The sequence below is a fragment of the Carcharodon carcharias genome, chromosome 9 (assembly GCF_017639515.1).
Source record: "Carcharodon carcharias isolate sCarCar2 chromosome 9, sCarCar2.pri, whole genome shotgun sequence".
In the NCBI taxonomy this organism is placed as follows: Eukaryota; Metazoa; Chordata; class Chondrichthyes; order Lamniformes; family Lamnidae; genus Carcharodon; species Carcharodon carcharias.
Window position 1 is genome coordinate 11,230,185 of NC_054475.1, and position 14,448 is coordinate 11,244,632.

General features: G+C 39.3%; 1 protein-coding gene across 4 annotated transcripts in view; it reads left to right on the forward strand.

Annotated features, from left to right (window-relative positions):
• The window catches only part of tmcc2 (transmembrane and coiled-coil domain family 2), a 166,006-nt gene extending 151,802 nt beyond the window's left edge, over positions 1–14,204 (forward strand). For 3 of the 4 annotated variants that reach the window (XM_041195299.1, XM_041195298.1, XM_041195301.1), the window contains 2 exons: positions 1,460–1,595; positions 5,605–14,204. In XM_041195299.1, the coding sequence (XP_041051233.1) occupies positions 1,460–1,595; positions 5,605–5,916 (448 nt within the window). In that variant the 3' untranslated portion in view covers positions 5,917–14,204. Of the gene's footprint in view, positions 1–474; positions 622–1,459; positions 1,596–5,604 lie in introns of those variants that run through there. The other variant, XR_005943984.1, reaches the window with a different exon arrangement.
• The last annotated feature ends 244 nt before the right edge of the window (positions 14,205–14,448 follow it).

Below are 14,448 nucleotides of genomic sequence, written 5' to 3' on the forward strand. Positions count from 1 at the left end.
GAGTGGGCCATTCAGCCCCTGGGGCCTGTTCCACCATTCGATTAGCTGAAACTTAGTCTCTACCTCAACTCCATTTAGCTGCATTTTGTGGTTATTAACCTGGAGGCTGAAATTAATAAGCATCTTCTAATTTGCAATTCAGTTTGACATCATCATGTTTATGCTTGTCAGTAATTAGACTTTGTGACATTAAAAGGTGAAAGGTCCACTTTAAGAGCAGATTCATTCCTGGGCTAGAACAGCATATCTTACATCTTTATTGGAATTAATTTTACAAATAAATGCAGAATAAATTGTCATTAGCAACAATTAATTAATTGTTTTACGTGAAGAAATGCTTCCTGATATTGGTCCTGAACTAGACCAATCCTAGTTTTTACTTTTGCCCTATTGTCCAGCAGTTGGACTTTAATTTGAAATACTGCTCAAGATTAACTTTTCCTATCCCACTTAGTATCTTGTATGCTTCTACAGGTCACCTTTGATTAGCCTCCTTTCAAGGATGAAGAAACTTTATCTAACTTTTCCTCAGTCCTCTTGATACTGAAGATATTGTCACTATGTTCAAAGCAAACACTGTATGCCTGGAGAGTAATGTGCTTCTTGAGTTCATTCATTTCTGTAAGTGTTGCCAAGTAGAATGCATTTCCTACTAGATATGCGACTGACAAAGGCATAGACTTGGAGTAGGATATTCTGCATCGTCTGTACAAGCCCAGCTTTTAAGAATGCAAGAAACAGACCCTGAAACCACTGTAGACTGAGTACCTCTTCCACTCCATGTAATGGTTCAACCAATGTTGAGAGGAGGACAGGGTCCAATTTAAGAATACAATAACAAAATACTGTAGATTCTGGAAAATAGAAAATGCTGGCAGTGCTCAGCAGGTCTGGAAGCATCTGTGGCAAGACAAATGGAGTTAACGTTAGGTTGATGACCATTTGATATGTTAATTCAATTTCTGTGGCCACAGATGCTGCCTAATCTACTGAGTATTTCCAGCATTTTCTGGTTTTATACCAATTTAGGATGGGATGTCGGCATTGCTGGCTAGGCCAGCATTTGTTGCCCATCCCTAATTGCCCTTGAGAACTAAGTGGCTTGCTAGGCCATTTCAGAGGGCATTTAAGAATCAACCACAATGCTGTGGATCTGGAGTCGCATGCAGGCCAGACTAGGTAAGAATGGCAGATTTCCTTTCCTAAGGGACATTAGATAGGTTTTTTTGCGACAATCAACATCTAGTCATCATCCGGACTTTTTTTTACTGAATTCAAATTTCATCATTTGCCATGGTGGGATTAGGACCCGGGTCCCTAGAGCATTACCCCTGGGTATCTGGATTACTAGTCCACTAACAATACCACAATGCCACTACCTCCCCCTTGTTGCTTTGTGCTATCAGCAGGTAACACTGTTAATTGTTTTAATGGTAGTTTTATAATTCTCTCTATACAGGTATGAACGCCTGGAGGAGCAGCTGAATGATCTGACTGAGCTTCATCAAAATGAAATGTCTAACTTGAAACAGGAGCTTGCCAGTATGGAGGAAAAAGTGGCATACCAGTCAGATGAGAGGGCCAGAGATATCCAGGTACACTGTCCGCTAAGAAATGAACTCCTTTGGTTGGTGAACATGCCTGCACATTCCCAAGGTGCAAGTTTCACTGTGCTTCCAAGGGGATGAGGTACTTCCTGATAGGAGTGAAGTCCGCACCATTGGGCGAATAACCCTGGACTGCTCTCATACACCTTTTATTAACAGGCTACAGAATAGCATTGACAGAAGCAAATGAATTGGGAGCTGTCGGATAACTGGCAATTTGAACTTCTAGTGATTACTAATTAGATTAAAAATCTCGGTGTCTGCTGCCAACTCTCTGTCCCATGTATGTAGATCTGATGAAACAGTGTTGAAGTTATCCAAAATATAGTGCTTCCAAATCCATTTGACTAGACCTCTACAAGAATCTAACGCTCATGGGTTATTGGTAGATTTTGGTATTCAAGCGTATTGATAGTGTTGGAAATATCACAGTCAAGCTGAGTGCAACATACTTGCTGTGCAATCCTCGTTCATCCCTCTTTCCACCAGCCCCACTCACTGAACTAGATGTGGTCTTCAGACATAATTCTTGTTTAGACATGGCATGAAACCATCACAAGCCCACGGTCACGCTTTAATGAAACCGTAGTAACAGCATTAGCATTGTTTACTTACAAACTGTTGAAAGTTAATTTGTTTGGTCAGAAAACTGTTTTCCTTTTTCTTTTCATTTCTTTTTGTTCACCATCTCACACAGACATCTCCCTCCATTTGTGTGTGTGCTTGTGCACGCACTCAGATTTATTTTCTCTCTCCTCCCTCTTTCCTTGCTTTTGTGTTTTTATTTGTCTGTTTGGCAATGCAGTTCTTTTTCTTCCAATCTTTCCTGAAGGTGCTGACTTATGTGATGATGCAATTTAAGCATAAATGTTTCTTCACAAGCTTACTCAAATGCCCAATCTTTCAATATTTTTTAAATTCACTATTGGGATATGGGCGTCACTGCCAGCGCCATTACCTATTGCCCATCTTTAATTGCCCTTGAGAAGATGTGGTTCAAGCCACCTTCTTGAACCGCTGTGGTTCATCTGGTGTTTATAGGTACACCTACACTACTGTTAGGGAGGGAGTTCCAGGATTTAGACCCCAGTGGCAGGGAAGCAATATATTTCCAAGTCAAGATGGTGTGTGACCTGCTGCCCTTATTCTAGATGGTGGAGGTCATTGGTTTGGAAGGTGCTTTCAAAGGACAGTGAATGTCAGTAGGCTCTTTGACCATTGAGCATCACAGTTGGATCTAATCTCAACATCATTGCATGTACCCTGGTATGTTTTCTGTTCGGAGTCACAGAATGCTGATTTTGAGCAGATACCTGGGTGTCTTTTTTCCCATGCTAGTTGAAGTGCCTTACTATTGCCTCAGCTGCAATCATTTAACCTGCACAAATCAGGAACTGAGCGTTGAAATAATCAATACATATCTGGAGCTAAAAGGGTTAAATTATGATGGCAGATTGCATAGATTAGGTTTACATTCCATTGAGTATAGAAGATTGAGGGCTGATCTAACAGTGCGCTTCAGATGATTAAAGGAGTTGATAGGGTACATTGAGAAAAACTCTTTACTTTGTTGGGGAAACCTAGAACAAAGGTGCGTGGCCTTAAAATTAGAGCAACAATGGTCAGTTGTGATGTTGGGCAGATTTCTTCACACAAAGGGTAGTGGAAAGGAAACTCTTGCCCCAAAAAACTGGTGAGGCTAGGTCAGCTAAAAATGTCAAAACTGAAATTGGTAAGATTTTTGTTTGGCCAGTGTATTAGAGGTTACAGAATGAAGGCAGGTAAATAAAGTTAAGATGTGTGTGGATCATCCATGATTTAGTGAATGGCAAACACACTGAGGGACTGAATGGTCTATTCCTATTCTTTTTTATAAACAGCGGTGGAAATGTCAGAAGTAGTGTGCTGTAGAGTCTGAAGAAGCAGATTCCCATCCTTGTAATTCCCTGAGTGGTAAATTCTTGATCGTAGCTATGCCTTCTGCAGGAGGGAAGAGTGCAGGTATAGTTGCTCCTCAGTTGCCATTATGCACGTTGCATGGCAGCGTGAAGCTTGACATTGACGGAGGACCGCAAACAAAGGATCTTCTTCTTGGTCAGGACGTGGTATGTGTGGCAATTAGGCATGAAAAAATATGCAAAAAAAGCACATTCTGTGGAGCTGAGGAATGCATGCGGTTTCTATATGTGGGGGTGTCTAGGAGGTTTAGGATACTCCTATCAGTCTTTGCTTTGATACGGTACATCCAAGTTAATCTCACACTACTAAATGTATTGTTCAGAGAAGGATGTTGCTGATAAGTGCAAGAGTGCCTGATCAGACACATTCCTGAGCTGTCTGATCCTGTTCTGACTCATTTACAGCCACTCTGCGTTGTCTACTGACCACACAGCAGTCCAGCTGTAACTTCATTTGCTCTTTGCTCTTTAACCTCTAAAAAAAAAAACTGAATGTCCTTTGCACAAGTCCCATGTGTATCCGCTGTAAAAGTAATTTTCCCCTCGTTGATTTTTTTTTTTTGTTTACTCCACCCTTAAGTATCCATTTTCATCCATCCTTCATTTTCTAGTTTGGATTTGGCAACAGTTCTTTCTGCAGTAGACACATCATGGTTTTTTATTGCAGATTTTCCTTTCTTAATGGTTAGTGTCTTCAAATTTTTATGTAGACTTTGAGAAATGAAACCAAAATAACATTAATTTGAATAAGCTGGAAACATTTGCCACAGTAACCCACCTCATTGACTTCCAGGCGTTTGAAGATTATAAATATATTTTTACTTAAATTTTTTTTCAGGAAATGTGCATTATGGAACTTTTCTTTAAAGTAGGGTATCAACAGATGGTGGTGTTGGAGGACGCAGAAGAGAGCACCTAAGTATTTTTATTAATAACCTTAGTGAAGAGGAAGTTAAGGGAAGGTTTGCTGAGAGTTTTTCAAAATCATGAAGGGCTTTATTTTAGAGTACATGGGGAGAAACTGTTTCCACTTGCAGGAGGGTCAGTAACCAGAGGAGACACATTTAACATAATTGACAAAAACAGAGGGAAGATGGAAATTTTTTTTTTTACTCTGTGTTGTGATGATCTGGGATGCACTTCCCAATTAGGCAGAGGAAGCAAATTCAGTCGTAACTTTCAAGAGAATTGAATAAATACTTAATAAAGAAAAAGATTTGCAGGACTGTGAAGAAAGAACAGGGCAGTGGGACTAATTGTATAACTCTATCAAAGATCCTGTAGATGCATAATGGGCTGAATGGCTGCCTCCTTTGCTGTATAAATTCTATATTGTTTATACAATATAATTACACATTCTATATAATCATGAATGGAGTGCGCTGGATGGGCTGACTGGTGTTTTTTTTTGCTTTGCCTTAACATTTTTTTTGATATAACAGCTAGGTGCAGTAGGTCATGTTTCACCAACATAGCCAGGGTTGATTGTTAGGCCAGAATGTTTCTAAAGTAGATGATCTGGGTGCAGCCAGCCACATGGCTGTAAGAAACATTTTATCACCCTGGCAGGACTGAATTATTTCAGTGGATTTTCAGTAGATATTGATAATATCCTGGAGAGTCTCTACATTTTGTTTTGTAACTTTTAGTATTTTCTGCCTTGTATCCTCTCCTCCATCTTCACCCACAGTGTCTTAGAGGTTGGGGTTTTTGCCATTGAGAGATGTTAGTGCTGAGAATAGAATGCTTTTCAATTTGGGCATGCATTATTCTCAAGACAAGCATAGTATAGTTGTGTGCTTGTTGTGTCTGCTCTGACAATCTACCTTGGGTCTAAACTTAGAGCACCCCATAGAGCAACCGTGTTTCTCATAGCAACCATCATCTCATAGCAGGGATTTCCAGTCTAGGGTCTGTTACCGACTATTTTGTCAAGTAATCAGACTGACACTGCCCTCATGCTAGTTTTGAGAGTCAGTATGTTGTAATGAACCTAACGCCTTGCTTACTGGTCCCTTTTCTTTGTTCACTCCTTGCAGGAAGCATTGGAGTCGTGTCTCACCCGGATCACCAAACTGGAGCTTCAGCAACAGCAGCAGCAGGTGGTGCAGCTGGAAGGGGTGGAGAACGCTAATGCAAGGGCACTGCTGGGCAAATTCATCAATGTTATCTTGGCACTCATGGCTGTCATACTGGTCTTTGTCTCCACCATAGCCAATTTCATCACTCCTCTCATGAAGACACGGTTCCGGGTGCTTAGCACGCTGCTGCTGGTGCTGTTCCTCGTGTCCCTCTGGAAGCAATGGGAAAATATTATGTACTTGTCAGAACAGATCCAGTTGCCCAGCTGATCTGGACATTTTTGATAGCTGACAGATCGGCGTGCTTTTTTTTTTTAAGACAAAGATTCCTAACCTCTTGTTTTTCTCTTCCTCCTCTCTCACCCCACCACCTCACATCGATATCGATGACATTGTTGGTTTGGCAGCTACGTGCAACAATGTGATTCACAATGCGACGAGGCCCGATTAGAAGGAAGAGCTGACGAACTGCGTTGCTCTTTTAAAGTACCTTAACGGAACAGGCTGTGAAAACTAGTTGCACATCGACTGAAGGAGGCAACGAAGGAAGGAAGTTTGAGGAAGACACTGTTAATGAATTGTACCATTTCAGTATTTTTTTTTGTTTTCTTGTTAACTTATAACAAATATTTAAGAGTCTTTTTTGTGGGGCAGGGAGAGAATCGATATTGTTTGACTGACTGCTTATATGTTTATTTATAACTAATATACATTCGATATAGCACAAATGGTTTGCAAAATCCCCTAAGCTTAATCACATTGCACATTCCGGTTTATGTGAAAACAGTCCTTGCAAGAAGTAGAAATTAGATTCTTTCTTCTTAAGGCACTGGGAGGATGGGAGGTGTTGAAGATATTTCTTTGGGACTGCTGAACAGGCAGTGGAGGAAATTTGCTTGGCCCTGTTGGGAATATTTGCAATTGAAGAAATGGGTAGAACGTTTGAAGAAAATTTGCAGATGCTACCGTGACAGAAGGATGCCGCCACACTGGACCATATTTTAAAAAGAATTTTATTTTAATTTTCCCAGTCTTGAATCTTTGTCGGTGGTTTCATTTGCTGCTGCAGCTGCCAGCATCAGTAAATGGGGAAACTGTTGTAGTCACATGTTGGCTAGCCACTGCAAACATGAAATGGTGAGAGATGTCTTGGTCACTGAGATATTGCTGGATTATGACACATGACCTGCAATTGAGGTGGGTGGGAAAGTATTTTGAGTCACAGTAGGATCCATTAGTGCAGTAGAAAGTAGATACATTATAACCTGTTCAAAAATTCAATTGACGGTGTTATTAGGAATTAAGACCATCATGATATGCGTTACTAGGTAGATTTTTTACAATTTGTTATTTTTTTAAATGTATTTAAGCACGATGGGTTATTCCACTTTTCTCTCCCCCATATTTTGCAATCACTTGACCTGTTAACCAGGCAATGGACACATCTCTCTGATGGAGAGAGAGATTTAGGTCTACATGTTGGGTTTGGTGTGAATATTTTAAACAATTAAAATTAGATAAGTACATTTTTCCCAGCTGCTGTGCTGTCGTTGCAGGGTATGTATCAGCTTTGTGTGGGTAAGTAACGATTGACTTAAGTTTGCTTCATCAGAAAGCAGTGGCTTTTTGTGGTGCACTTCTTGAATTTTTTTTAAAGATTATATTTTTTATTTATAAGGACAATTTGGTGAAGCGACATGGGAATATTTTCCATCCAGGTGCCAGTTGAGCAGCACCCAGTAGATCAGGAGATTATATGGGGGCATGTTTCCCCTTTTCCTTTCTCCCCTCTTCTTCCACCCGCACCACACCCTCTCTCATTCTCATATTTAGTTCCAAAGACATTGTGAGCTAATAGAGAATTATTGGGAAGAAGAAATCGGGTGTTTGACCTTCAGCAGGCATGAGAAAAGCAACACAGTACAACAGCAATAGCAGAGATTGTGGCAATAGCCCAAACTGCTAGCAGAGCTCATAATGTGCTTAAGATGTGGTCACAGAATTGTCCACACATCAAGCAATCAAATAGTTCAATGAAAGGTTGTTTCATCTAAAATCAAAATTCCAGCCCATACCATGGATTCATATGAAGAAAGCTGTTTTACCTATTTGCTCTTATCTACCCAAGCCATGACAACAATGTGTATGTCCCACTTTTTGAGCATTATTTTTGCCACATTTCATTTCCTGCATTAACTACTTGGGGAAATTTGTGCTTTCATTGTTTCTAATATTTACTGTAGGGTTGAGTAAGTTTGTAATTCCAGTAGGTAAACTGCCAAGTAAATACAGATTATATTGGGAATCAATCCAGAGGTGAGAGTTGGGGAGCGCAGCAATAAAAAGCCCCCTCAAGCAAAGGTGATTTAGAATAGAACATAAGATACTTACAGTAGAGAGAATACCATAAAAACATTCCCAAAGAGAACAATACGTTTAACATTTTTTTCCTGTTTTAATCTGAGAATTGCCATCTCTTTTGGTTATTTTTTTTAAGCCATTAGCACCAAGGAAGCATTGTCAGACTGAGTACTGGTTTGAAAATCTGTGTGCACTTAAATGGGCTCAGAATTATTGAAGCCTGCACAGAGAGAGCCTTCCCATCAGTGGCCTGAAAACAGGTTATAAGTGAGAATGGCAGTGTTGTAGTTTTATGGAATTTGCTAGGACCATGATTTGTATTTGCCTTGATAAGTAATTACGTCAAATGGTGAGACTGAGGCAAATAGACCTGAAGGTTTCAGGCTTGCACTGAATTTCTAGGCTTGTTCACAAGAATGATTGCTTAAACATAGTAGGGAGAAACTGTACCACGGGTCTTTGGAAAAGGAAAAGGGAAGGAGAAGCAGTATGGAAGGAGAAAGATGATAAGGTCATAAATATATAATATGGCCACTCAGTTAGTTGCAAGTTAAATAATCTTAGTCCAGTTTTACTGCAAAAACATAGCCACAGGAGATATGGGGCTAATGCAATGCTATGCAAGGATGTGGTGTCAGTGGGGCCATTCTAACACCAATAGTACATTACAATGTGTGTAACAGGAAGGGCGATAATGCAAGGTAATATGCCATTAACGCAATGGAAATTCTCACCATTTAGGAAGGGGTGTGCTTTCCGGTGTAGGTGCAGCATGAGGAAAAAGGAGTGCACAGTTTGAAGGTCAGTTTGTAATCTTCAGTTTAACAAGACAGAATATTTTTATGTGAAGTACTTTTAGTTAAAACATTTTCTTTAAAGCATTTTTTTTTCCTGTTTTGAAAAGAGTAACTTGAACCGTTGCCTTTGTTGCAAATTTGCTTGGTTGGTCAGAGTTATAAATCTACAGCTTTATGAAGATTGATGATGGAGCATTACTGTCCTGATCTGTTTGATGCAGGAATTTAATATATTAAAAATCTTAAATCTGTGCGTGCTTCCTGTTTTAGTTTTCCAGTATAAATTTCGACGTCCACATTTAAAATCGAAGCTTACTTTGTAGACTTGTCTTGCTACAAAGGTACTCTCTTCCAGTGATAGCACTGCTGTACCTCCACCAGCGAGAGGGTGCAGTTGTAGGGTGGCAGGTTTACATTGGTGTTTCCATTAATAAAGTGGGCATAGGAATTTAAAATGGAAATGTAACATTTTAAAATGAGGATTGAATTATATTTGCATGCACTGGTAAATTTATCCCCAGCTTCTAACCCTTGTTTAACTGATTTTGACTCTCTGCAATGCTACAGGACATTAACTAATACAATACCTATGTATCAATGAGTTATTCAAAATAATATTCTAAGGAAACCGATTCCTGGAACTAGGACAATTTCAAGAGAGGTAATTAGACATACGCAATGCTGACTATTGCTCCACTTGTTCCAGTAACATCAGTAATTACTGCTCCTATTGGCCTTGGCAACCAGATTGCTACACAAGTACTGGCTGGATTTTAGTGGTTTGAATTGTATAACGTGTTTTTCTTTTCACCGCCTACTGGTTCCAACATTTCTTAGTCTGTAGCCCATCACATTGATGCAAGTATAATCATAAGGGATGCAATCAATGAGTCACATGGATAATAACTGAATTTACAATACTGAAAATCTATAATAGAAATATAGTATCGACAAATGCAGCAGGCATCTGTGATGGGAACGGAAAACCTGAAAAATAAGAGGTGAGCAGGCACATTAGTACAGTCAGAAAAGGGTGAGGGAGAAACTATACACACACAGGCAAACCTAAAGATGCATGATTGGAATGATGAACCAATCTGTGTTTTATCATTTCACTCATGACTTCTCTTTGTGGGCATATGTATATGCTTCCCTTTCCCTGAATGCATTACCATGCTTGTGTGCCTCTTTTCGGTTTTGAAGGCAGGTCTGCATCCCAAGATTAACTTATCTGCCCTCTCCACAGATGCTGACTAGCCTGCTGTGTGTTTCCAGCATTTTTTGATTCAGCTAATTGTGTGATTTGGATTTAGGCCTTCCATCAGGGCCTTGATCCCTGGTTAAGCCTGAGGCAAATCGGTTTATGCCTTAACAGCTGGCAATGAATCCCACAAATTAACCACACCTACTGCGCGTTTTGCTGCCTGGGTACATTAATTTTGCACAAAAAGCCCAGGTGGAAGTGGATGTGCCAGTTCCTGAGCATCTACGCTAAAGCAAATCATTAGCCACAACACATTTGTTTCCCTGATTTATGGCCATGTAACTGGCTGACAGGAGTACAAAAGACAAAATGAATAGAACAAAGCAAGTTGCTAAGCCTACAACTTAACAAGCTTTCAAGTGGATCTTATTTTCACAAAGTTTGGATTTGTCATTTTGTCACAAACATTAAATCGTAAATATTGTGAGTCATACAATAGTAAAGTTAATTGAACACAGAATTAAAACCAAAGTTTTCATTGCAGAAATTATCCAATATTGGGAAAGCATTTCTACTCTCACCACAATAAAATTGAAAAAGATTTTTTGCATGAGTTGACAATTTCATTGTAAGGAATCAGATTCATTCTTCGTGTGTCAGCAACTAAACAATTAATTGATATTTTCCTTTTCCACTTTAACAGTACTGTACTTTGAAGATTTACTGCCACTTCCCAATCAGGGTTCTCCCTGGAGATCTTGCAGTTCTTGCAGCATCAAGCACTTTATGCACAATAGACCTTTATCGTAAAGCAGTCAAAAGGCGCATTTATCTTAGTGCTTAAGTACAGGAGGTAATAGATCCTGTTCAGGAGTGTTACCACAGTGCTGTACTGTATTACTTTAGGTGCACATGACTTTGCTGTGAATAACGGGCTGCAAGAGCAAATGCACACGACCTGATATTCCTCCATTTGCTTTACTGGAACAGGCAGTCTCAATTTGGTGGCAGATTTGTGGACCTACATTTTTTTTTTGGTCCATAGTACTGTTGGTTCACTGAATATCAGGTTATTTGCATCAAAGAGTGTCACTGACAGAGGAAGAACAGCGTGTTTTCCATTGGCTGCACTCTTGTATTATTTAAAAAACCTAATATATAGAGAATGTTGTGGAGAACAATTAGATGTGGAAAGCAACTAAATGTCCAGTTTATCCCATTGGTGGCAAAGATCTGGTAACACACTAGTGATGGTTATTTGAGTGTATGAAGAACATTCAAAGAACTGAAAAAGGATAGCTTCCTGTTTAATATAACAGCATAATACAACTTATCTTTATTTTCCAAGTCCTAATTGAATGTTTTAATGCTTACCATTATGCTGTGTGAACTAGTTTCCTCTTTTCTCCCAAAATGGCCAGCTGCTATTACAGAAGTTTTTTGAAAGTCCTCAAAAGTGGCATTAAAGAAGTTGCGGGGGTGGGGTTATACTTTTTATTTGAGGTACACCTCCACCTTCTAGTAAAAATATGTGAAAATGGATTTATTTTATTTTAATGTCATTTCTAGTTCTCATTCCCGGCTAATTTGCTGTATGACTGAGTTTGGATTGTGCCGGATTAATTCTTTGGTTAGCCCGGTGTTTTAAATAGGGACACTCCCCATCATGAGAAGCAAGAGCTGTTCAATACCTCTGTAGCCAAGAAAAATCATGACTATAGTTTTAAAAATCTTTAATCCAAGTGTTTTTCTCATCATCAATTGGGAAGTACTACGGACAAAAAGTGCTCCCTCCTCAACTTACCTTCTGAGCTTAACTAAGTTTTCAAACACTATTACATTGGTTTAGTAAATGAGGCAAGGAGACAGCATGGAAATTGATTCCATGCAGAGTATGTATTTTTGTTTTAATGTTCTGTTTGCATTGATCTACAAGGTGGCCCTTTCCATTTCAATTGCATAAAATTGGGTCCTCTTTTTAAAGTGCTTTGAAAGAGCGGATTTACAGCAGTAATGTGTCTTTCACCTTCATGCTACGTACAAAAAAAATTTTCTAGTTTTGTATTCTTGAGAATTCAAAGATGCAAAAGGCGTTAGAACTAGTGGACATTCAAAAGTACATAGCTTTTCGAGTCAAGCATGGAACATGATCCTACAGCAAGCCAGGCTAGTTGTAATGCTGTATAAATAATCATCTCTGGTTATGTTCTCTCCTTTAACAGAAAACATGTGTAAAACACTCCCTTTATAGCACATGTTGTACAGAGCCCAAAGACAGCCTTATTGATTAAAGGGATCGGTCTACCTTATTGATTAAAGGTCTATTGTGGTACAGTAGAGAGTATAGAAACCCTTCTCATGGGGTGTTGTGCATTACAGATTCTAAGCCCATCTGGGTCGTACGTTCTCCAATTGCTGTAAAGAATGTAAACTATTGCAGTCCTTGTTTTACATGCAAGCTCTAAAGTTTATTTTATCAAGCTATTTGAAGAGATACCTGAAGTTAAGTTATAATATGTTTTTATTATTGACTGAATTATTTAAGTTGCTATTCTTGCTGATGCTCCGATAACATGCCTTCCTGACTCTGATGTCCTTTTCTACCTGTTTTCCTATGTGCAGACATCAGATCAGTTTTATTGCTGCACCAACTCCTGGGGAACAACTTTGTACAATTCACGGACTGTTCCTGTGGTATTTCCAGAGGGTGTAAATGTTTATTATTTGCAGTTCCGTTATTTCAAGATAACCTGTACTGTTTTAAATTTATTTTGCTTTCATCTTCATATTGCAAAATATTTATTTATTACTTGAGAGCAGTGACCTTTTACAGATTTCTTCCACAAGTATTACAAAGGAGAGTACTTATTTGCAGGTGACAAATATGTTCATTGCTTTTTTTAAGAAAAAAGCATTCCTGTGTTGCAAATTCTGATTGGAAGAATTCTGTGCTTGTATTTAAATACGATCCCTGTTTCAAGGTGCCTCAAGGATGGGAAAGGCAATTTGGTCCATTGGAAGTCCATTCCACGTGCAGATCACTTCTTGTGTGAAGAAATTGTTCCTGTTATCATCCCCAAAATTATCCTTTAATTGTTTGAACCTGTCACCTATTGGACACCACAGATGGCTTTCGTGTGTCCAAAGTATGAATTGATGTTTTAGAATATATTAAAATATCGGGAAATTAACAACCCCCTACCTCAGCATTTCAAAGTCTTAGTTTTCCCAGAGAATCAGATTAGTTGATGCATTTCCATCCCGGTGCTCACACTACACAGGCTGTGCTTCATTACTTGCCTTTGGTCTTAAGAGTTGAGCTTTACTTGGGGCACTATAGTGGGGAGGGGCAAAATGAGCTTAAGTTCCCACTCCTAAATTGCTATTCAGTGATGCTGGCTGGGAAGTGTGCATGTGTGTGGCCGTCAGGCACAAGTGTGACTGTGATGCTGTCTATTATTGAATAGCCTGACCAAGCTCAGAATAGCCAGCGGAAGGAGAGTGGAGATACCAGAGGGCTGCTGACTTGTTTGGAACTATCACGAGGAGTCTGTGATTGGAAACAATGTTGGGGGGGTGGGGGGTGGTTAGGATGGCTGGTGAGGGAGAAAAATTAAAACCTCTCTGTATGTTTGGCAAGCTCTGCTAACACTTGGATTCCACGGGGAACTTATCAAAGCTATATAGTTGGTTTGTCCAAACCTAAAATCTCAAATTTCAATGCCAGTTTCTTTGGCCCTCAAGGTGCTTAATTAACCATGCAGCTGAACTCTTTTGCCGTGCAAAACACATCCCCATGCCAAAGAATTTGATATTGGTTCTGTCATTGAGATGTTTACTTAGGTTGACAAAGAATCATGGAATGAGTTATACATTTTTTGGGTGGGGGGCAATAACTCAATTGGCAACATTATCCGATTAACATTGTTCTGTATAAATGGCAAGGATGAAGAAGTTCTTGGTTACTTATAGTCACTGATCCCCTGGGAAACTTCACCTGCCAGTGTTCCTTGTTATCCATATGTGCTCAGCATAAAGATCTGGGCCCAAGAGTTTTCAAGGATACACTTTATATCGGAATCTCCCATCATCCATTCATTGTATTTTATTTTCTAGAAGAATAAATGTTCTAGATAAATGTACACCTCTGCATACAATCGAAACAAAAACCTGAAATAAAATTGTCAAAAAATAAACCAATTTTTCAATAAATTTATTCAACAGTTTAAGTTTTTTGCTTCATACAGGAAGTTGAAGGTTCTTTGGTTTACTTGACTACAGTTTGACGTATCAGTCCTGATGTCTCTCGATTATGCCATTGCATTGATCCTAATCTGTTCAAGGGATTCCTATTATGAGCACTGTGGTGTAACTCCTAAAATGGTCAGTAGGTGATGCTGGCTTTTTGTCCATTTTCTTAAAGGCACTGACTGCTGCTTA